Source organism: Ambystoma mexicanum, chromosome 10 (assembly GCF_040938575.1).
Source record: "Ambystoma mexicanum isolate Mex_15411 chromosome 10, UKY_AmexF1_1, whole genome shotgun sequence".
Lineage (NCBI taxonomy): Eukaryota > Metazoa > Chordata > Amphibia > Caudata > Ambystomatidae > Ambystoma > Ambystoma mexicanum.
The window spans coordinates 1,574,792,835-1,574,815,585 of NC_090932.1; the positions used below are offsets into that span (position 1 = coordinate 1,574,792,835).

General features: G+C 46.7%; 1 protein-coding gene across 3 annotated transcripts in view; it reads left to right on the forward strand.

Moving 5' to 3' along the window:
- LOC138492605 (THAP domain-containing protein 2-like) overlaps window positions 1-20,373 on the forward strand; it is a 530,416-nt gene extending 510,043 nt beyond the window's left edge. For 2 of the 3 annotated variants that reach the window (XM_069619894.1, XM_069619895.1), the window contains exon 7: window positions 19,249-20,373. In XM_069619894.1, the coding sequence (XP_069475995.1) occupies window positions 19,249-19,300 (52 nt within the window). In that variant the 3' untranslated portion in view covers window positions 19,301-20,373. The remainder of the gene's footprint in view (window positions 1-19,248) is intronic. The other variant, XM_069619893.1, reaches the window with a different exon arrangement.
- The last annotated feature ends 2,378 nt before the right edge of the window (window positions 20,374-22,751 follow it).

A 22,751-nucleotide genomic window follows, 5' to 3' on the forward strand; every position in this document is an offset into this window, starting at 1 on the left:
GAGCAAAGAGTCTCAGATCTCGATGACAGAGCGTCTTCACTTGCCACGAGAGTCACTACACTGGAAGGTCAAATGAAAACAGTCTTGGCCAAGAATGAAGACCTAGAAGGGCACTCCAGACGGAACAACATAAGAGTGATTGGCATTAGGGAACAGCAGCTACAAACCAAAATGGAGGAACATATCGAGAAAATATGCCCAGAACTGTTTGGTCCCACTGTGCTGTCCCAGTTGTTTGTAGTAGAGCGAGCCCACACAATCCCGTCCACCAGATCCATTCCAGGTGCACAACCCAGACCAGTTATAGCCAAGCTAATAAACTATAAAGATAGAGACACAATCTTGAGGGTGGCAAGGGAGAAAGGCAAACTCCAATACGATGGCGATGACATTCAATTTTTTCCCGACTTCTCCCCTTCAGTCCAGGCCCAGCGGAAGTCCTTCTCCTATGTCAAGCATAGACTTCGCGACAACCAAATCCCCTAATCGATGCTCTTTCTGGTGAAACTTTGAATCCAATACGATGCGGGTACACAATTCTTCACCACACCCGACAAAGCCACACTGTTTCTGGACAGACAAGGGTGCAAACCAGCTAACCAAAACTCCGGACCACCGAGGAGAGAGAGTGGGTAGAATCCCTACCTGAAGAATAAACGAAGCACCTGCACACACCGAAATCCAAACTTGCCGTCTCGGCAATATCAGCATTGGGAATGGGAGCCGACTCTTGGGAGGACACCCGTGCCCCACGCACAGCATGTTTCTAGTTCAAGTTGGAGGGGTTCCCAACAGACAAGTTGGGGGTTGTTCGTGCAAAGGGAAAAGTTTTGTTGTTATTGTTCAAGGCACGCGCCACCCGCTGCTGCCTCGCCACCACGCCAGTTCCTCGGCCTCATACTCCCAGAAATTCGGAGAAGGTACCATGCAATGCTGCCATAACAACCGAACAAGCAAGAATTATGAGAAACCAGCCGCCACTCCCCCCGAAGGGCAACAAACAACACATCACCATGACAATTCAGAGTAGCATCATGGAATATTAGAGGGGGCAACCACCCGGCCAAGACAAGGAAGGTCCTGCAACTCCTCAGACGCCATAAGATAGAGGTGGCGATGATAAAGGAGACACACCTCCCCAAACGAACATCACTGGGCCCGAAACTGGGGCTGTCATCGATATTTCTCATTGTACTTATCCACTCGTCATTGGGCTTCTGCCAGATCAAGACCGAAAAGGACGAGGAAGGGAGAACCCTTCTGGTACAAGGGGTGATAGCAGGCGAGGAAATAGTTTTTGTCAATTCCTACGCCCCCAACACAGATGGAGCTAATAACTTTGACTGGGTGCAGTCCCGACTAGCTCAAGTGGGCTACGCAACTATAATCTGGGGAGGTGATCTGAACACACACCTCGACCCCCGGAAAGACAGGACACAATCAACAACGGCGAACCCATCCAAGGCCAGCCTACAGGTGCAAGAAATCTGCAAAGCAGTCGATTTAATAGATATATGGAGACACCAAAACTGGGAAAACAAGATTTTACATACCACTCCAGTACTCACAACTCAAGCTCACGCATTGATTATCTTCTGGTTTCATTCCACAGCAAGTGGCAATAGGGTCCTTGCCAAATACTCCCCAAAACCTTTTTCTGACCACGCCACTGTAACACTCGAATGCAGTCTGTCAGATACCAGCCCGAGGCCACCACACTGGCGTTTCAAACCAGGAGCACTCGCTGACCAAGTGCTCGCAACGGAACTACAAGAAGAAATTGATACTTACCTTGAAATTAACCAGGGCACAGTTAACTCTGCAGGGACGCTGTGGGAATCACTCAAATGCTTTGTAAGGGGGGTGTGCCTAGCCAAGGAAAACGGCATCCTGAAACTAATCCGCCACAAACTCACAACCAGCGAAATTTGTCTAAAATCCCTAGAGAACCAGCAACACGCGACTAACGAATCCCTCACCCGTGCTGAGCTGAAGAAAGAACTTCTCAACTTCAGGACCCTAGCCGAACGCAAAATAGAATTCCTGGGACACAGACACAAGATTCGGCAATATGGCGAAGGCCAGAAACCCGGAGCGCTTCTTGCCCGACTGATCGTAGCAGACAGAAAGCCCACGAAGGTAGAACGAATCCGATCCCCACTAGGAAATCTGGTGTACAAAGAAGACGAAATTTTCGAGGTGTTCCGAACATTCTATCAAGAACTATATAGCGCCAACCACCCACCAGACACTGAGGCGATCCGCAAATATCTCAATGACACTGAACTGTATTGGGTAGAGAGAGAACTCCATGAACCACTAAATGACCCCATATCACTTGAAGAGATTCAAGAGGCAATAAAGAGCATACCCCCCTGTAAAGCCCCAGGACCCCATGGGTTAACTGGGGAATTCTACAAATTCTTTGCCCCCACCATAGCCCCCCTCCTTCTAAAGGTTTATGAAGAAGCAAGTGAGTCTGGCATTCTCCCCCAAACGCTAAGAGAAGCCAATGTAATCCTCCTACATAAAAAAGATAAACCCCCTGAGGAATGCAAATCCTATCGCCCAATCTCCTTAATCAATCTTGATAACAAGATCCTGGCAAAAATTCTGGCAAAGAGATTACTCCCACTAATGCCTGCTCTAAAAATCGCAGATCAAGCGGGCTTTGTACCCGGACGTAACACCACGTTCGGGATACGAAGAATGTTCGGGGTGATGGCAGCACTCAATCCCAATCAACAGGCGATAGCGATGCTTTTGGATGCCGAAAAGTCATTCGACTCTGTCGAGTGGCCCTTCATGTTCAGCAACATGGGTTCGGGAAACAATATATCAAACTGGTCTCCCTCCTCTATAACCAACCCCAATCTGTGATCACCCTAGGGACAACAAAATCCGCATATATAAATCTTCAACGTGGCACCAGACAGGGATGCCCTGTATCGGCCCTGATCTTTGCGTTGGTAATGGAGCCTCTAGCAGCTGTCCTCCATGAATGACAAATTCAAAGAGGGCTAAACATCGGTCCCCATAAATTAGTAATATCCCTATATGCCGATGACATCGTCCTATATATACAAAATCCAAGCGAAAATCTCAAACCCATAATGCGCGAAGTTATAAAGTTTGGGACAGTGTCAGGACTGAAAATTAACCACTCCAAGTCTATTGTGTTCCCCTTAAACTCCAACACTAGTCCCTTCACAGATGACTTTAATTTTACATGGGAAAACGCTCATGTTCGGTACCTGGGAATCCGAATGTCCCTGAATCACCATGAAATATTCAGAGATAATTACGAAAGCGTGCTCAAAACACTACGCGAGAAGGTGAATAGGTGGAAAGCACTCCCACTGACCCTACGGGGAGGGTGTCACTAGTGAAAATGGTGATTCTCCTATATTTGTTCTCCAACATTCCCATCATACTATCCCAACGCTTCCTGGGGGCCCTGAGGAGCCTAGTACTAGACTTAGTCTGGGCGGGCAAACCAGCGAGTGTGGCATACACATCACTGACACTTCCGGTGACAAAAGGTGGCCTGGCACTCCCCGATATAAATATTATTGGGCAGCCCAAGCTCAATATCTCAGCCACTGGTACTCGACCCAGTTCATAAGACCACATGTACAGATCGAAAGAGCCCTTGCTTCACCGAACCTGCTGCGAGCCGTGATTATCTGCAAGCAGGCAGTACTGTACACAACGTTAAATATAGTACAGTCCATGTGTTCCATATGGGGAAAAATGGCCGATAAGTACAAAGTGCAGACTAGATACTCACCTTTCCTCCCCCTCAAATTTATCCCAGGGATACCCCTCACCGCTGAAAAAGTATTCCTAATCTGGGCAGACAAATGCAAAATAAGTATGCTAGGCGACCTCTTTGTCCATGGAACCTTTATGACACCCCGGCAGGCGAAAGAGAAAGGCAGCACCATCTCCCTTGATATATTCATATACTTTAGACTTGCAAGAACTCATCCCCGAGTTCCCACAAGAACCACCAATGTGGCAGCTGCTACACGGGACGATACAGGCACAGGGAGAAGGAAAACTGGTGTCATCAATATACAGAGCTCTTCTAACAGACACATCCCCAACGAGCTCCAAGATCAAAGAAAGGTGGGAGAAATCATTGCAAATAGCCATTCCGGATGATGAATGGGACTACATATTACGACAAACACAAAAAGTGGCCTTAAACTCACGGTTTAAGCAAATCCACTTCAATTTTCTACACCAAACCTATTACACGCCCCAAAAATGGAACAAACATCACCCAGAGCTAAATTCCACATGCAACAGATGCAGTTCACCAGCAGCCGACTTCATGCACCTCGCGTGGAGCTGCCCGGCGATAGCCAAATTTTGGACAGAAGTTCTCCACGAAACCGAAGCAATCATTGGCGAAGAGATTAGACCAGACCCAATCATAGCACTACTAGGGATGACAAAAACCCTAATACAACCAGTAAGGAAACTGGGAAATATACTGCTGGCACGAAGAAGAATAGCCATGGCATGGGGACGAGGCCCCGCTCCCACAATAGCAAACTGGAGGAAGGACATTATCTACTGTCAGGAAATGGAAGCAGAATTCATAAGAACACTCCCACTGCACGCGAGGCCTCCAGACATTTGGGGTCCTTATATATTATACCTGCTCTCCAATGCTGACTCCCCCACAGCATCGCCAAACCCAACACAAACCGGAACCAACGGAGTTTAAGGGCCAACACCTGCACATCATCGAAGAAGGCCGATGGCCAACAAACTTTTGCAACAAAGAGGGGGGAGACCGGGGGTGGCGGGCGCGGGGGGGGGGACTGGGCAACGGCGCAAGTTACGTAGCCTGCAATTTAGGCTAGTTTGTATTCTTGTAGTTGGAAAATGCAAAAATAAAGTTAAAAAAAAGAAAATGCAGTACGCTGTGGCAGGGTGATGTGTGTCTCTGTGGGAGCAGATGCATGTTCAGTTGGCAGTACAGGGTGCCTATGCTGTCTTCTATATGTATTGGTGGTATGTATCATGTTTTGGTGCCCAGGGTGTATGTCGGTTTATGCACCCAGGTTGGTGGTTTCTTGGGGGAGGCCATGCAGGTTTTTTTTGGTGTTGTGGACGATGCAATTGCCATTCATGTCATATGTTGGTACATTAGTGGGTGCAAGGTGGACAGGGAGGTTGACATACGTTGAGCACACGTAACATAAGGGTTACGTGTGCTCAACGGCCTCTTCAGGTGTCCCAGCTGCAGCCTCCGCAGCACCGACCCCTTCAATGGACTCTAAGTGCACACTGCTGCACGTCTCCTCCAAGGGCAGCAGGCGTATTGGGGACGCGCTCCCGCCACCTTTGGCCATGCCCTGTCTCTGCTGTGCCGAGAGGAAGTTGCGTTCCCTCAATCGCAGGTCGTCCCACCGCTTGTCGCAGTCTCGTACAGTGCGGGGTGTTGTGCCAACTGCCGACACCTTCTGGGCCACCTCATCCCAGATGCTCTTTTGCGCATCTGGGCCGGCCTGCGCTGGTTGTTGGTGAAGAGCTCTGCAGCATGCTGGACAATGGTGTTAGCTAGCATGTTCACCTCAGGCTCAGAGAAGCGTGGTTTCTACTTTCGGGTCTCACAGACTCTAGATGCCATGCTCACAGTGGAGTTTGTCTGCTTAGGAAGGGTGGATGTCACCTGTGCTTCCTAAGCACTGGTGACATCCACCCTTCCTAATGGATTGCATTAGGAAGTGTTTTTTAACACTTCTTTAATTGCAATGGATTGTGTTTTTTAATCGCCGCCGGCCGATTTCTTGTACCGGCGATCACTTTCTTTCCGGTCACAGTAATTGCGGGACCGCTGTTTCCGGTGCTGGTGGGTCCAGGACCGTGTTGCCGGATTCAGAGGCACCAGCACCGAGGACAACAGTGTTGACAGTTTTGGGGGGTTTTGATGGTGTTTCTGTGATGCCGGTACTGCTGTTATTTGGCATCACGGGTTGCCAGAAACAGTGACACTGGCATGCTGGAAACTGGGATTACTTACCGGCATACTTGTGATGAGGCCCAATATTAGTAAACCAAATCAAAGCTATGCTAAACGTGTCAATTACTTCCATACTCAGGAAGAACCCCAAAGTAGGTCCTAAAAGAAATAGAGCCCTATATCCAATTTAGGATATGAAACTAATTCTCAATTTTATTACAACTAATTCAGGAAATGAAACTAATTCTCAATTTTATTACACAATTTATAAACAAATTATTAATGACATTAAAAACGATAAAATGATAATTAACAATCAATTGCAGTACATACATTAAATCTGCAATGTCTAATTGTATAATCCACATATCACAAATCAATCCGTAGAACCAGGAGGATAGTTTTATACAATATTTTAAATCCTGGAGCAAAGGCGTAGATCCAACGGCCAATTTTTACAGCAGTCGGATGTAAGAGGATTCAATTCAACACTACAGCTAAGTCAATGCCTAGTCTGGGATACTGAATGGAAACCCTTATTGATATATCTTTATGTCCAGTTCATGCGTTCTGGATGACTACCGCTATATAACACCCCTCTCTTGGAATCACCCTGACCCCACTGAGCCAAGAAGTAGTTCTGTTTTGCGAGTTTAAAGGTTTATTTGATAATTTAAACAATATATATATATATATCACGCTTTATAATAAATTAATAATTGAATATAACGCTGAATCTGAGCAGTAATCAATAATGTAAAGTCTGGCACTAGCACACTTGTGAATAGGAACAGAAGAATAAGGTGGTAGAGAATGCTTTATATAAGTTCAGATGGATGTAATGTTGAATGAAAAATGCAATACAGAAAATACTCAATATGATTTCAACAAAACAATGTAATCACTTTTCTCTGGCAATCCCCTCCCCCCTTTTATGCAATGCAAAGAAATGGAAGGAAAGCACACAGTTCTCAGAAATGCAATCAAATGTAATTCAGTTCACCCCAGCAAGCTTAGACTACAGAAGTTTGAAACACAGGCCCAAAATGCTTTTATATGTGCTGGCAATGAAGTGAAAAATATGTTAAAATGCTTTTAATTCCCTCTAGAGGTTCAGGGTGAGTGGTGTCAAGTTAATATTAGTCCAGGCTCACTCTAGCAATGATTCAGGGATGGTTCTTAAGAGGCAAATGAATTTTTAGCAAGGAAAGCAAAGAATCTTCTGTTTTCACACATGGAGAAATTTGCAAATCGCGGCAAATTCGCGAGTGCGTTTTTCGCGATTGCGGCAAAACTATAGGTCGTTTTTCAGATTTGAAATTTTAAAGTTCAAAAAGACAAGTGACAGCTAGCAACTAGAAAATGACAGGTGACAGTTAGGAGGCAGTTCTACTTAGATTAAAATAGATTGAATTATATTATTTTAACTAAGAGATTGGTTCTACACAGTTCTGCTAGGTACTCACAATATATTTTTGAAATAAATGGGCCTCGCCACGGATCTGGTCAGGTTTTAGACTGGACTCTGGTCTGGTCTCGGCACTTCACAGTGATCTGGGTCAGCTCTGCTCTGCTGGTCTGGTCTGGGTCTCTGGTTCTGGATCTTGATAGATTTGAAGTCTGGATCTGTCTGCACAGCTTTCTCTAGAGATTGATGGAGGTAAAGTATGGATTTTCCCGGCAGAGCGTCCCGCAGCAAATGGATTTGAAGGTCCCTATCTGTCCTGGCTGTCTGCTTTTATATGTTTTGAAAATGGGTGTGTGTGCAGCATCACTAGGCTCTACCCCTCTCCACTTGTCATTGGCCACTTCATCCTCTTCCCCTTGATTGGGGGAATGAAATGAAGTGTCATCATGATGAGGTCTGTTTATGGTACAGAGAACCCACCCCTGTCAAATTACACACAATCTATATTTTGACCCAAAAGACATATTTCATAGCTACACAGTGGTTTGAAATTACATGCACCCATCATGCATTTACTGATGGTAGCCCCTGTTCAAACTCTGCTCTTCCTGGGGGCTTGCATTCAGAAATGGCAATATTTTTCACTTTTTGGTCAAGTTACCAATATCAGATTCTTACTCAAATTTACCCAAATGTGTGCAAGGCATGCAGGCATTAATTGATGATGTATCAGACTTTTCACATGCAGACATTTTAAGTAATACCCTCTTAACTGCTAGTTTGCCCCCAGATCATGCCACCGGTTCTAAAAACCTCTTAAAATGTGGGCAGAAAAATCACAAGAATTATGGTATCATTTAAATAATTATGACAAGTCCGTACTATGAGTTATTCATCTTTTTCTAAAACCATATTCTGGCTACAGGGGTGTGTCTTTTCAGGTCACATGGTACAGAAACCAGTCTTTCCACTTTCTTCAAGCTCAGCCTCTGTCTCCAGTTTCTCCCCCTTCCAGTTTCGGCCAAGAGGAAGCCATTTTTATTACCCCTGCAATAAACCATCTGCCTGGGCCCTGGAAGGCCCATTGTTCAAGAGGAAGTCATTTATGGCCACTTCAATAAACCCTCTGCCTGGGTCCTATGTTTAGTCTCTATCAGTCCCTTGATAATTCAATCAGAGAAGTGTCATATCCCTTTTGGTGGGAGCAGCAAAAGGCAGGTAGGCTTGGGAACACAGCTGTTGTGCAAGTCTCAACTCCTGTCGGGGGTAGCTGGTGGGCAGAATTCAGTTCCTTAAGCCAGGCCCCAGCTAATGTCACTTTTTGTTACCCAGTTTAAGTCAAGACAATGTTTACATATGCAGCTAGAATGCTGATTCTAAGTTCAAAACTATGACATTTAAACAATTGCAACCTATGTGACACTCAAAAGTAGGTCACTCATTTCTTTTAAACATTTAGATTTTTAGTGTCTTTCAGTCCAAATTTACTTAAACTGCTGAAATCCACAGCTCAGCCAGTCTTGTTATAAACCTTCAAGTCACTTCAGAATATAACTTTACATTGTATCCACCTCTCAGTAAGTCTTTCTTTGGCCTGCTTTGGGTTCATTTATTCAGTTTTACATAAAAAAAAAATCTGGTGTTGTTTTAAAACGCCGGCTTTCTGATAGTGGTGAGTACTGGTAATGCACCCATTTTTGGGATTTAAGAAAATGAATTCCCCACAATTCTAGGTTGCTTTTGGCAATCAGCATTGCCATTCCCAATGGTTTCAGACTACCTTGTGGGTAGTCCAATGGTGGTTTTAGGCAGTGTCCTTCTGTGCCCATAACATCGGCAAAAATGAGTGGCAGCCTATTCTTCATGCATTTCCCTGTGCATTTTCTGGGAAGCTCTGGCCATCATGATGTTTTCCATGTCAGTACTGTACAGTTTTTGAGGTAGGGCTCGGATGCATGGGTAAAAACATCCCACACGGATCAACGCCCATGAGACAGTCATTAAATCAGAGGTCCAGAGGAGACTAGTATCATTAAGATCCAGGTAACCCAAATGCACCATAGTGTGTCCTCTTACATACCTTTTGCTTAGACTGTTCCAAGTCTGGAACGTCCATTTCTTTTTTTTTTTTTTTTTTTGGTTAAGCCCCTCGTATCCACAGGTATGTAGCCCATGGCCATACTTGTATAAAAGGACCATAGTTGACCCAGTCAAATGCACTATCATTTCTTTCCCTAGGTCACATTTTGCTTAACTCCATTTTAGGAGCAACCATTTCTTTTCCAGATAAACTCGGAGGATCCATAGGCGTTTGGTCCACTGCCATGTAGACAATTCCAATAAACATTTTTGAATTATACTTCATGTGTTGTATATTCTGTCTATCTGACACGTTACCCTGTGCTCAGAGAAGGACGAAAAAGGGGGTAGAGTGTGCTAGCCGGAAGACTCAGCATGGCAGACCCGTCTTTATTTTGGACAGCTTTTCTACCCCTTAAGTCCAACTATGGCCTTTACATTTGATAATATTATTATGTATGTTTGGGATTTATAAAGCGTAACGATATAAAATCCTTTATATATTTGATATTATATTGGGTCCAGCATGTATGCAAGATATTGCAGAGCCCACTCAAGACATAGGAGAGTGCAGGGCAAGCATGGAAGCAGACAAAAAAGGGTCAGCACAAAGGGTGGTAGGCGTTGGCAAAATAGCCTGACTTTAAAAGGGCTAAATGGCTTTAGGCTATTCCTGTCTGGCAGAGGTGTAACATTTAATTAGCGTACTGCCAATGAGTGTTAATGTATTGGGGCTAAGCTAGGCCTCTGAAGGGTAATATCAGTTCAACAGAAGTGTTCCTGAATGGGAACGTTTTTAGTGCATCTGGTAGTTGGGTTCCTGGTGCATGTCCAATGGCAACCTGTTTCATAGTGGCTGCCAGACTTCTTCTGAATTGCTTCATATTGTAGAAACTCATTTCTAGATTGTTGGACTGCTGGGGGTGCAGGCAAGATATGATATGATATGGCATTTGTAACGCGCCTATACACAAGTGTTTCAAGACGCGACGAGGCAGGGAGGGGGGATCAAGGGGAGACAGACAACGATCCTACTAGGCCAGGTGTCATTCAGATCGCGCAAGTGCATGGGTAGGGGGGACGGGAAAAGTGCGAGGGGGAAAGGGAGAGGGGAAAGTGCAGTACAGTAGTAACGAACAAGATAAATAATAAGGGCCAGCTGGTGGCAAGTGCAAGATAAGTGCAGACAAGTGCTGGGAAGGGGGGCTGTAGGGATACAGAGACAGTCCCGCAGTGCAGGGGTTGCCAGGAAGGCAGTGCAGGGGAGAATGGCTGGGCCAAGGACCGAGATTGGTGAGTGGCCCAGTTGCTGATTCAGTACAGTTTCAGTGATTTAGCAGGGGAGTGGGGGAGAGAAAGCAGAAGCAAAGAGGAAGGTTTTGAGGTGCTTCTGGAACCGGAGATGGTTCTCTTCAAGTTTCAGGGAGGCAGGAAGGCTGTTCCAGAGGGAGGCCCCTGCTGCGGGGAGAGATCTCCCCCCAACTCGTTGCTTGGAGAAGCGGCTGACCCTGAGGGAGTTGGAGGCGGATGAGCGAAATGCTCGAGAAGGAAGATATTTAGGAAGGGAGAGTTGAAGGTATTTTGGCCCCAGGCCCCAGAAGGCCTTGTGGACAATGCAGATGTGTTTGGTTGCTCGGTTCGAAGTCAAAGAAGCTTCCCTGTCAGTGTCGCTGCGGGGAAGAGTAGATGTACAATCCACTGATGTCAGGGTACACCCATGGGGGTCTCAAAAATCCTGTCTTCAAAAATAACATTCACACCAGGATTACATGATAACCACTTACTAGGTTTGTAGCTCCCATTTACATTTACTGTTTGTAGATCTCTTTTGTTTGGCGGTCATGAAAACATTGAATGGATTTGGTTCTTGGCAAACAGAACGAGTCCCTGCTTGCATTTTCAATCACTGGGCCTCATCACGAGTTGGGCGGTATCCCTGCGTAATATTCGCTGAGCGTTATTTGCGTTAACGCCATGATGTGTGGCGTAAAGAATGCCAGATCAAAAGTTGGCGTGCACGTGCACACGGGTTTGGCATTAACTTAAATAGTGCCTGGTGGAAACAGTGACCAGGAACCCAAAAATCCAGCGCGCATTGCGCTACCGTTGTGCTACCACGCTATAGGCGTGTGATAATAGCGCCACAGGAAATGCGTCACCACCGGAACGGGAAATAAAGCAGCGGTCATTTGCAAATCACAATCCGCCGAAAATCACAGCCCCTGCAAGCCACCCACTACTGCAAATCCTGCAAAATGTCCCAGGAGCGTACCAGGGGCAAGTCTGCCTTGAACAGGGTCAGAAAACCCAAGTTCTCTGACCAAGAACTAAGCATACTAGTGGAGGAAGTAATGGCCCATCAAGATGAGCTGTATGGCCCACAGCAGCGTAAGACCAGCGCATAGCAGCGCACACAGATCTGGAGAGCAGTCAGCCAGAAGGTGACTGCAGTGGGACGTGTGCCCAGGGCCAGGGAGGACTGCTGGAAGCGGGTCAATGACTTGCGGGACCCTGTCCGTGGGCCCCTGGTCCAGCACAGGAGTGAGACCATGGGGACTGGAGGAGGGCCACCACCACCACCGGAGCCCACACCGTGGGAGGAGCAGATGACCACCCTCTTTGACATGGGTACAATGCAGAGGCAGGCATTGGCATCCAGGAGGATGCAGTTGAGAACCCCCCCTTTGAAAATGCATCATTGTGTGTGGCCCACCCCTCCGTGAATGTTAGTGGTTGCAATGCGTGTGATGCACTTCAGCCACCCATGAGTGGTCCCTTCTACCACCGTACCCTATCACCCCCAGGTATCCAGAGTAGCCTGAAGTACCTCCAATGTATCAATGTTAGCCCCAAGAGAAATATATCCTTGGCCTGGCCACAGCAACATGATGTGTGCATGCATATGAAAGTCCCCCCCTCACGTACAGCGCCATGGTAGCTGTGCATTCACATCAGACATCTCAGGATGTCACAACATGTCCAAGCAGTTTCCCTCCCATGTAGCATGTTCCAGCAATCCCAACATATTGAATGACAAACATGTAATTCCAAAGCATGATACAAAATGTGCCCCCACCCCCTGTAAAGAATGAAATGCATGATACAAATGTAAGTTGCCATCTCCTCATACCAGACCCTTTGCATCCTACATACACGCAGCAGTCATTGCAGGGGAACGTTGCCGAAGAGGAAGCAGGCCCTTCCACACGCATGCCCAGACATGCATCGATCAGCACCACCACCCCGAGAAAAGACCAGCCTGAGAAATCAAGGCGTAGGACACACCCCAGCTCACCCCACCGCAGCCTAGTCAGACCGGCTCAACGTCCACAAGCCACCAGGGTTTCACCACCACTAGTGCCCAAAGCCACCAGGGGATTGCAGAATTTGGAGGTAGCCACCAGTGGCACAAACACCGAGGACGATCACACATCAACAGATGAGGAACATGGTGCACCAGTGCTCTCACCTAGCCAGAGTGGCAATCAGGAAATGGCCACACCCCAAGGTACCCCGGAGCAAATACCCCCCATGTGCCTGCACGTCAACGTCATGCCCAAACACCATTGCCCCATGTGGACACCCCCTCATATGGGACACCTGAAGGCAGCCCCTCCACCCGCTGCAGCCCCACCAGATATTCAGCCATGTCCAACGACAGCAGCCCTTCCACCCCGCGTAGACCTGACAGGCCTATGAACACCACACCTGACAGACCCATGGTCACGGGAGCTGCAGTAATGGGATGGCTGGTCATCATTGAGGAACACCAGAGGAAAATTGAGGCCATGGCAGGTGAGCACAACCGCCACATAAAAGCAATTAGCTGTGCTATTCGGGGGGCAGACAAGACCATGGCGCAGGACAATGCCCGCACCCATAGAGTGGTAGAGGGGTGTACTGCGGCCCTCACTGGATTTGGTCAGAGAGTACGTGAGCTCTGTGAGGTGCAATCTGCTCATGCCGAGCAGATGCGTGAGGCCAACAATCTCCTCCGCCAGCAGCTGCAGTTGGCGGGATTCATACCATCAACCTCCACGACACCCACAGAGGGATCCCTGCAGGGTTCGCCCAGTCGAAGTTCCGTGCACCATCCCCAACGCCGCTCACCAGGGAACCGGACGTGGGAAGCGTCAACGCCTGCCATAGATGGACAATGCGCAGTTGGCCTGAGGCCCGGGCACATGAACCCACTTGCACCCTTTTTGGGATGTTGGAGGGGGGAGGAGGGAATGTGTGTTGGGGTGTTTGAGGGGGGAGTGGGGTATGTGTGTTGGGGTGTTGGTGGAGGTAGGGGGGTTTGTTCGACAAAAAATAAATCCTGTGCAAAATGCATAGAAAACTTGGACATTCATGATTGTGTTCAAGCGCTCTTTATTTGACAAGTGATGTATGTGACATGTACCCATCCACCAGATCAGAAGAAATTGTTAATCAACGCCTATCTGGCCAACCTCCCCTCCCTCAACCCATCCCTGTGTGCATTGGCCCCGGCTACGGGCACATGTTCCTCTTCACTCGCATCCCCAGGTGGTTGGCAATCAGCATCCGGGGGCCGTGGCACATGCCTGCAGCGGCAGATGTTGTGCAGCATGGCACAGGTGAGTACAATTTTCTCCACTTCATCAGGCGTATACATCAGTGCGCCTCCCGTGCGGTCTAGGTACCTGAAACGTGCCTTCAGCAATCCAAATGTAATTTCCCCAACAATGTGTGTACGCCTACGCGCAGTGTTATAGGCCAGCTCTGCTGGAGTTTGTGGATTACGCACAGGGGTCATGAGCCATGTGTACTGCGGGTATACGGAATCACCTGCAGGGGACAACACTTGTATTCTAGGCATAGGTAGGTTCAGTGGATGTGCAAGGGTTTCACATCATTTAACTAGGCAGTGTGGACATGTATGTGTGCAGCATGTACATGCTTTCTCATTGCAATGTTGGTATACATCCATCAACTTTAGGGACATACATGGGCTGACCTATACATGCAGCCTGTGTAAATCAGTAAGGTGTTATGTGGCAGGTTCAATTAGCATGCACTTGGTGGCAATGTACATGCAGCAGTGGATTTGAGACTATGTGTATGTGTGTAACACTCATAATGAACAGGTGCGGTCATTTTTACATTTCTCCTTTGATTAGGGTGTCTTCATGTGCACCGGGTGTGCTTTGTAAGATGCGCCATTGACTTAATGGGGAACTTACTACATGCACCACCCCTGTGTCTCATTGCCACAGAGGTGCATCCCTTACTTCATGATGAGGATCCTGTCATATCTGCCTGTTTACGTAATATATTGTTAGGTAATGTGTTGTGGCTGCCTCTATGGCTGGTGTCACGTTTGCTACTTAGCAAATTTTTCAACATCTGACCGGGCATTTGAATGGCCATTCAGGGGTCACTATCTCAGCGATGTTCATGGTCGTGACTCCACCTGCTCATCTACAGTGGTTTTGTGGATGTGCATACAATTGGACTCACTTGGCATTCCTGTGTGGGGCCCAGGGTGAGGTTGCTCTTGGGTGTCAGGGTGAGTAGCAGCACTACAACACAAACAAGATGCATTGTGGTTGTTGTGTTTCAATATGTGAAATGTGTGTGCATTCAACTTCTGTGTGTGCTGCTCTGGGGAACGTGTGCAGGGGTTCTTGTGCAACACACATGTTTGTTTGTTTTCCTCATTGACATGGAGCAGCAGTACATCCAGCACCTGTCCCAGCACGGCCCTGAAGGTGGACAGGGCCATACCATGCATCATGGCAACAGTGTTTTGGAAGCTGCCAGTCCTGAGGTACTGTAGGACGGGCACAAGCTTCACACGTGGTGGCACAGCTGTGCTGATGGCTATACAGCTGCCTATGTCCACATTGATTGTGTCCAGCAACTGGGTGATGGTTGCCCTGTCCAGCCTGTACTCAGACACTAGCTGCCCATCAGTCAGGGCCCAGGGTGTTGGCCTGGTACTCAGACACTAGCTGCCCATCAGTCAGGGCCCAGGGTGTTGGCCTGACCTTGGGGATGGCTAGCCGCCTTGCTGTTGCTGGTCTCCTCCTCTTCCTCCTCCTTCTCCTCGTCCTCCTGCTCCTCCTCCCCACCACCCCCTGTGCTCCCAGGGCCCTGGCCTGGTTGTCAGGCCTCTGTAGCTCCAGGTGCAGTATGTACATGTCCACATCAAGGCTCCCGGCTCCAAATGGATACATGGTGTTGGGGAGGGTGTGTGGGCCATGGGTGGGTCTTTTGTCGGCCTCTTGTGTGCGTTGTTTCCACCTGAGCCCTTATTGCTGTTTCATGTTTTCTTTTACCTCAGCATTTGACAGGGGTATTTTCAGCGCCAGTGCTGTACTTGTGATAGCTCTCTAATTGCGTGTTTGGTTGCCGGTGCGATTACAGCCGGCTGTTTCGGCGCTGGCTGTAATAGCGCTGGCAGGATTTACAGTCCTGATCCGGCAGAGCGGTGTTGGCGGCACTAATACAGTTTCCTCCAGATTTTAGGGTTACCGACCAACTTGTGATGACCCCCACTGTGTTTTGCCTACTCCAGAAATCAAGTAGATTTCTCCAATAAAACCTTCAATAATGAAGTTTGTAAAGTCTCTTTAGTAATTGGTCACTGCGTCTTCCCTCAAGATCGCCTTGCACTCTGGACAGTAAGGGCCATTCAGAGATGTTTCTGTTCAGGCCCATTTCACGTGGCTGTCACTGCTTTGTCCCCAGAGCAGCGTTGCTGTTCAAGCTAATATCTAGAGGCGGTTCCTTTATGAATAGTGTCCCTTTCAACCAGGCTTGCAGTTCAAGCAAGCATATCATGGGTGGATCTGCATTGTCATTCAGGGCAGTGTACCTTGTGAGGCTAATACCTCATGGCTGTCACTGCACTCTCGCTGAGCATATGGCTTTGGCTATCACTGCATTGCTTTTGAAACCCTCCATAATGATTTCTCCCTCAACTTGCCCAATGATACTGCTGTTGGCTCAGAGCTTAGGGCTGTGCTATGAGGTAACATTTGAGAGGGTTGGGATTGGGAGACCCTGTGGCCGCCACCTGCTCCACAGTGCTGGTCCAAGAGGCAGTACATGAGGGATCCTGCATCACATCCAAAACTGCACCAAAATGTCACCCCGAACACTGCGCCATTTAATTTACTGCACCTTTGCGCCGCAATGAAATGCCGACCCCCACTGCTCTAACTAAGGGGGTCAGGGTTGCAGGGGTGTCCCGCGCTCTACTTTGTCAGTGTAGTGGGGGCTGGGGTTGTGGGGGTGTCCCTTGCTTCCATTAGTTGGTAGCAGGGGAAAATAAAGAAAAACAGTGGAGGGAAAAAAAGACCCTCCGGCTCCAGTTCAGACCCACGTTATTGGGGGAGAACTGACGGTGCAGGGATAGAGGAGAACGGTGGCACACTTGTGTGTGTCAGTGCCGTCGAAAAGGTAAGTGGGTAGGGGCAGGTGGGTCGGAGGATGCAGGGACTGATCTACGTGATCAATGCGCCACGCCACAATGGGACTAAGCAGTATGAAAGTTGACATTATGGGTGGCACAGTGATCACATACATCCTAACTTCCCCAACCGTATGTGTCATTCGCCATATTGCACCCCAACTCCCTCCCTGGTCCATGAAGAATGAGATACAGAGTGAGGGGAGAAGCCCGTGGAGCCTAGGAAGTGCTTCTAGCAAGCCAGTGGTCACTGGGCTCTGATCTTCATGTAGCTACTAACAAATTCTCGATGACAAGGGAGGGTTGATTCACAAACCTATCTGGTGGGATGCACCACGAGTGAACCCTGCAGAGAGACATGTGGACGTACAATTGAGGCAATGTGATCATACAGAGAGGAATGCAGCAGTGGCATACTTGGATGGCACCATTTTAAAGGAAGGCCCCCCTGACTCGGTCCATGTATCCACAATGCAGGCCATTGCACAAGGGATCACACTGGGAAGTTGTAGTTTACTTATGTCCCCACCAATCAAAAGGTGTGCTCCTGATTACCACACAGACAGATGCTTTCTGTCACCTGCTCATAAGCGGTGTAAAAAAGAAGTGCTAACCACAAAACGAGATTCAGAGTTAGAAAACTGCTGAAGAACACAGCGTGAGGCAGGAAATTACTTCTCGCAGTATGGTCATGCGCAGAAAGTGAAACATTGAAGGTTAGGAAGTTCATATCCTAGGTAGCAAGGCCTATTGCATTGAATGGAGTGATGGAACGGACATCATGATGTCACTGGGCAAGATAGGGAAGCGTTGAATTTACTGGCTGGTAAATATAGCAACACTGAATTCAGTATAAAAACGAAAAGCAGAGAGGAAAAATAAGGTCAGTGGCGCGGAGAAAGGAAGAGGGGCAGATAACAAGTGCAAGGTAAAGAGAAAAGAAGGGAAGAGTAGCAGCCAGAGGTGATGAGAACAAGAGAAAGATAGAGCAAAGTGGCTGCATGGCAGGGCTTCGCAGTGGGTGTTGGCCAGACGGTGCAGACGCTGTGTGTTTAGCAAGCCCTCTAAAGGGTCAAAGCGGCAAGGGACTCGAGGTGCATGAAGAGGCTGGCTCAGGAGAGGAGAGGTGCACTTGTAGTACAACCACTGTGAAGGTGCAGAGGGTCCTTGAAGTGCAATCCCTTCCTCTGATAAGCCGACAGCTGCGAGTCACGTGTGAATGCCAGCAGAGTTGGATGGTAGTAACTTGCATTTAAAAAGAGACATTCAATGATAAAAAAAAAACATCTGAATAGCAAATGCAGATGATTGTAACGTTTTGAGGAACTGGATCTGAAGAAAAAGTATGGACAATTGACAAATTAGAAATCACAGTTATTTTTGAGATTAAAGCCACGAAACGCTACAGGGCAGATTTCATATGTTTTAGCCAGTTGCCATGCACATGTATAATGTGTAATTTCTATGATTATGTGAATTAATACATTACTTTAAACTAGTAAGAACCAATACAAGATTATCTTCCAATAGAGTTGACTGGTGTCTATTTTACCATTTAGAATTATGTCATGAGATTAGAGAAAGCCCTCTGGGAAGTGCAAGATCTTCATTTCTCAGTTGAAAAAACCCTAAAGAAAAATGAAATATGAATTAACAACCTAAAAACAAACCACTACACTTAAAAAGCCCTACAGGATGTGGGAGGACACCAGACGGTTGAACAGTTGCTAACCCGACCACGTTTTCATTTCACCCCACTATATTTTGTAACGAGAATAATAGTGACTAGAGAACTTGCAGCTGGTTTTGAGTAATCTTTTGAGCCTTCGGCCATCACACCTGTCACTGCATAGCCTCTCACAATATTGGTTTATGGGGTGAAGGACCCTCTGCTCCTTCAGGGTAGCAGCTGTTGGGTAGATCATAGCTCAGTTCGATGGATACTTTATCTCGGATAGTGCCAATAAAGCAGGTGTTGTGTTCACTGCTCAGGGCTTTCACTGTTTTGTGTTTTGGACCACTCAGTCGAGTCATAGTTTGCGTTCCATTGTGGCTGCCCATGTACTGTACATCCTTCTAATAATCCCAGGTAGCTTTCCTGCATCACTGCACTTGACTTTGGAAAGTCGAAATTAGAGGAGACCAACAGGACTTTCAGTGACCGCCCGACCCCACCCCCATCCTCTCCTTAAGATCCCTTAATGCACCTGTCCAGTAATAAGTCCTCCTGGTGGTTGCACAGCCTTCCCTGAGGGGAGGGTGTGTGTGTGTTGTTTACTCGATATGTTTGAGGGTTTGGGCTCTCCCTGTGCTAAACCCAATCTATTTTATATTTTACAGGTACACAGACACTTCAACAGAGAAGACAACAGAGGAAGAATCTGTTTACTAAATGGACAGCAGTTTTATAATTTCTACCTAAATCGACATGAAAAGTTATCATCTCACATCCATGTTTATTGGTAGAGCAACTTCGCTCTCCAGCTCCCCCAAATCCCACCAGTGCTACTGACTCAGACCGCACCAGGTATATCAGACAGTTATTAAACCCTGAACATATATAAATATTTGCACTGTGTAAAGAAACCCTTGTCTGTCAGCACCAAAAACCATTTACCACATCATTCGGGGAGATGTCTGGAAGAAACTGCCACCTTCCCCAGAAATACCTCACCCCAAACCTTAAGCAGCAGAGAACGATTGCAACTGCCCCCTGCACCAAGAACCTCTCAATGTAGAACCCAGAGAAAGAGGGCCATGCAAACAGAGAACTGCAGCAAGGGTGTCTCATTGCAGAATGATGGCATAGTGGCGACCAAGAAGCACAACGATCTGTGGACATTTGCACTACACCATGAACCCCTTACCCAAAAACTCTAAAGATAATGGAATGGAAACCACCACGTGCATAAATAACCCAACTGCCTCAGAGTTAGAATTTTGGGTGAATCTTCCATTTTCATCAAGAACCTCTCAACCTCAACTACAGAACAAACTGCCAACCGCGCCAAGGAAATGAAGGGAACACAGCACATGCACAAGGATAGAGGTAAAGTCCCCCTGCATCAAAACCTTTCACCCCTGCCCTCCCTCAGATGAAGAGTACACCCGCACTAAGAACATCTTGGAGAAAGGGCACATCTGCACAACAAATGTCTCACCTTCTATATCAGAGGAAGAAGGGCTTGCCAAAGAGCCCTTCACCCCAAGAGGAAGTGATCCACGCATCAAGAGACCTCGCCCAAACCTCAAAGGAAGAGGATGTGATACAAATCCACCTGCCCTTAAAACTGTCACCACCTGTAGAAGATAGTGGAAACCACATGTAAAACACTAGCACAGGAACGAGGTTCAAAATCATGTGCAAGGTATTTGTGTGTGTGTGTGTTGGGGGGATGGTTGTTGCTTTTTTCTCCCCTTTCTTTGGATACATTTTCTTGCATAAAACCTATACTAAATACAAAATACCTGCTTGTTAAATTTGATTTATTTTTGTTGTTTACATTCAACTGGCTCTGAAAGCATAAGAGTGGCTAACGCAAATAACCCGACACCATAAAAAGCTTCTGTGCAATGCGCTGGACTCTTCGATCACCCACTTATCAAACAGGTACCATTGCCGAATGGTTTCAAAATAAAACTGGAGCCATCTATGAAGAGTCTTCTTTTCAAGCACACGTCTAAACTGCTTGCACCCACACAAAAAAAGATGTTATGGAGAGTTATCGGCACCATTCCCGCCATTGCTCAGCAAGCTGCAAATTATCATGTCAAGTCTTTACGTCTTAAACAGAGAGAAAAAAGGGGACCTTATTAAGCGCTTTTTGGGAAAGATGTGCAGTTGTTGGATACCAGTCAAACAGTTGTTTACATCAGTATAAGTGAACATGACGTTACGATTCATCAGTTACCTAGAAGCTTTGAAGCCCCCAGAGAGCTGCACTGGGGAAGATGTGGCCAGGCTGCAGTTTGAGATGTTAATATTTTTTATTTGTTTATTTATTTAATGTGTCATACAGTACAAATTGTACTTTTAACACAAACGACATTAAGAATTCATCACAATACAGTATTTCATAAATGAACAGTGATAAAACCATCATAAAACAATTCAATCCCATACGTCCTGCTCATCGGCATGCAAACCAAACCACTAAAAACCACTGCACAAGCCTTTAAAAACTCCAATATATGTATAGATAAGCACAATTCATTACAGTTTAAAATCCTCCGCCATGAATCCTGCTATGTGGCAATGAAATTCATAGCTAAAATTTGAGTCCACTGTATCCACAGATTAGGGCACTGGACACACAAATGCTTTAAAGTCTCATCTACTTGCAGATGACAATAGCGGCAAAGTGTCTGTTCACGTGGAACATTATTTAGGCAACCCAAGATTTCTTGCGTTTGCACCAAGTTTAGCCTCAATCTTGAAATTTGAAGCCTAAAATGTCTTGATGGGTGTTTTTCCAAATAGGGGGCAACAGTGTTAACATTTTTGATTGTATAAAGAAAATGTTCACCAAAACATTGATATTGCAGCAAAGATTCTCGTAAATTGGCCCATGCATGTCTAGATAATTTTGTCTTTGCAGTTTTGGGTGTGATTCCCAATTCTTCCTTGGATGCACCTATTATTTGTAGTGTTTTTAAACAATCAGCTGTCCAGTCTACTAATACCGACATGCACCTTTACTCTAAACAACATTCAAACCTTCATAAAGTGAGGCAGGCCGGGGGGGCAAGGTATTTGTGAACATCTGCAGCTTACCCCAGTCAATCATAATTTCGATCGGCAGCTGTCCCAATTCATAGAGTATCCCCACTAATGGGACTGAATGGGGTAAATTTAGTAGCCCTCGCCAAAAAAGTCCTACCAATTTAGACCATTCAATGTGAAGCCTCCTTGTTTGTGCCCCATATATAAGTTTCGGGACCATTTGTTGTTTATACAGCTTTGAGGCTGGAAGAATCGAGAATCTTCCAAATTTAGCATCAAAAAGGCGCAATTTAACAAGTGCTCCCACAAAATTAGCCTTCAAGTCCACCAGCAGCTCAGAGCCCGCCAAGTTGTAGTAGAGAGACGTCCCTAGATATGTGAATTTACTGACCACCTCAAGATTACCAGTTTTTAATTTCCAAGGTATCATTTTGCATTTTTTTCTGCCTCCTTTTAGTACCAGAACCTTTGATTTCACTGTATTTAATGACAATTCCAGGCTATCTAGGATCTATATTTCAATATCCAGGTGCGAGGGAAGTTGAGTAGAGAAACAAATTAGCAAAAAGAAAGAGCTCAAATGGCGTGAAGCGCTCATCTTTTAATACTTATGACAAGCCTTTGTTTCTGACACAGTTTTGGTTATTTCAACAGTGTCACAGTCACATAAGAAACCACTCGCTTTGGGATTAGATGGACTATGGGAACCCAGGATGCTCACCTACAATGTCAAGTGCTACCTGGAGGAGGTGTACAGGGGAATCCTCGGGCGATGGTGAAAGCCAAAGTAAGAGCAGAGCCTTCCTAGAGCAGAGGTATCTAAGCAGAGGTTCAAGAACTGATCATTGGGGGGACACTGACAGGGAGAGGGATGGGGTCAAGAGGTTTTGGAATTCCAAGATATTGTAAAGGATCAAACTTCCAGGTAGGAGGCAATCCAGGCAAGAGCAGATTTCCGTAACCCAAGGTCCTGGAGAGTGAGGAGGAGAGGGGAGTGGTTGACAGTGTCAAAAGCAGCAGAAAAGGCCAAAAGGATGAGTGTGGAAGAATGTTTGGAATAGGGAGCTTTGGAGAGAAAGTTGGAAACATGCATGAGTGCAGTCTCTGTATAGTGTTTACT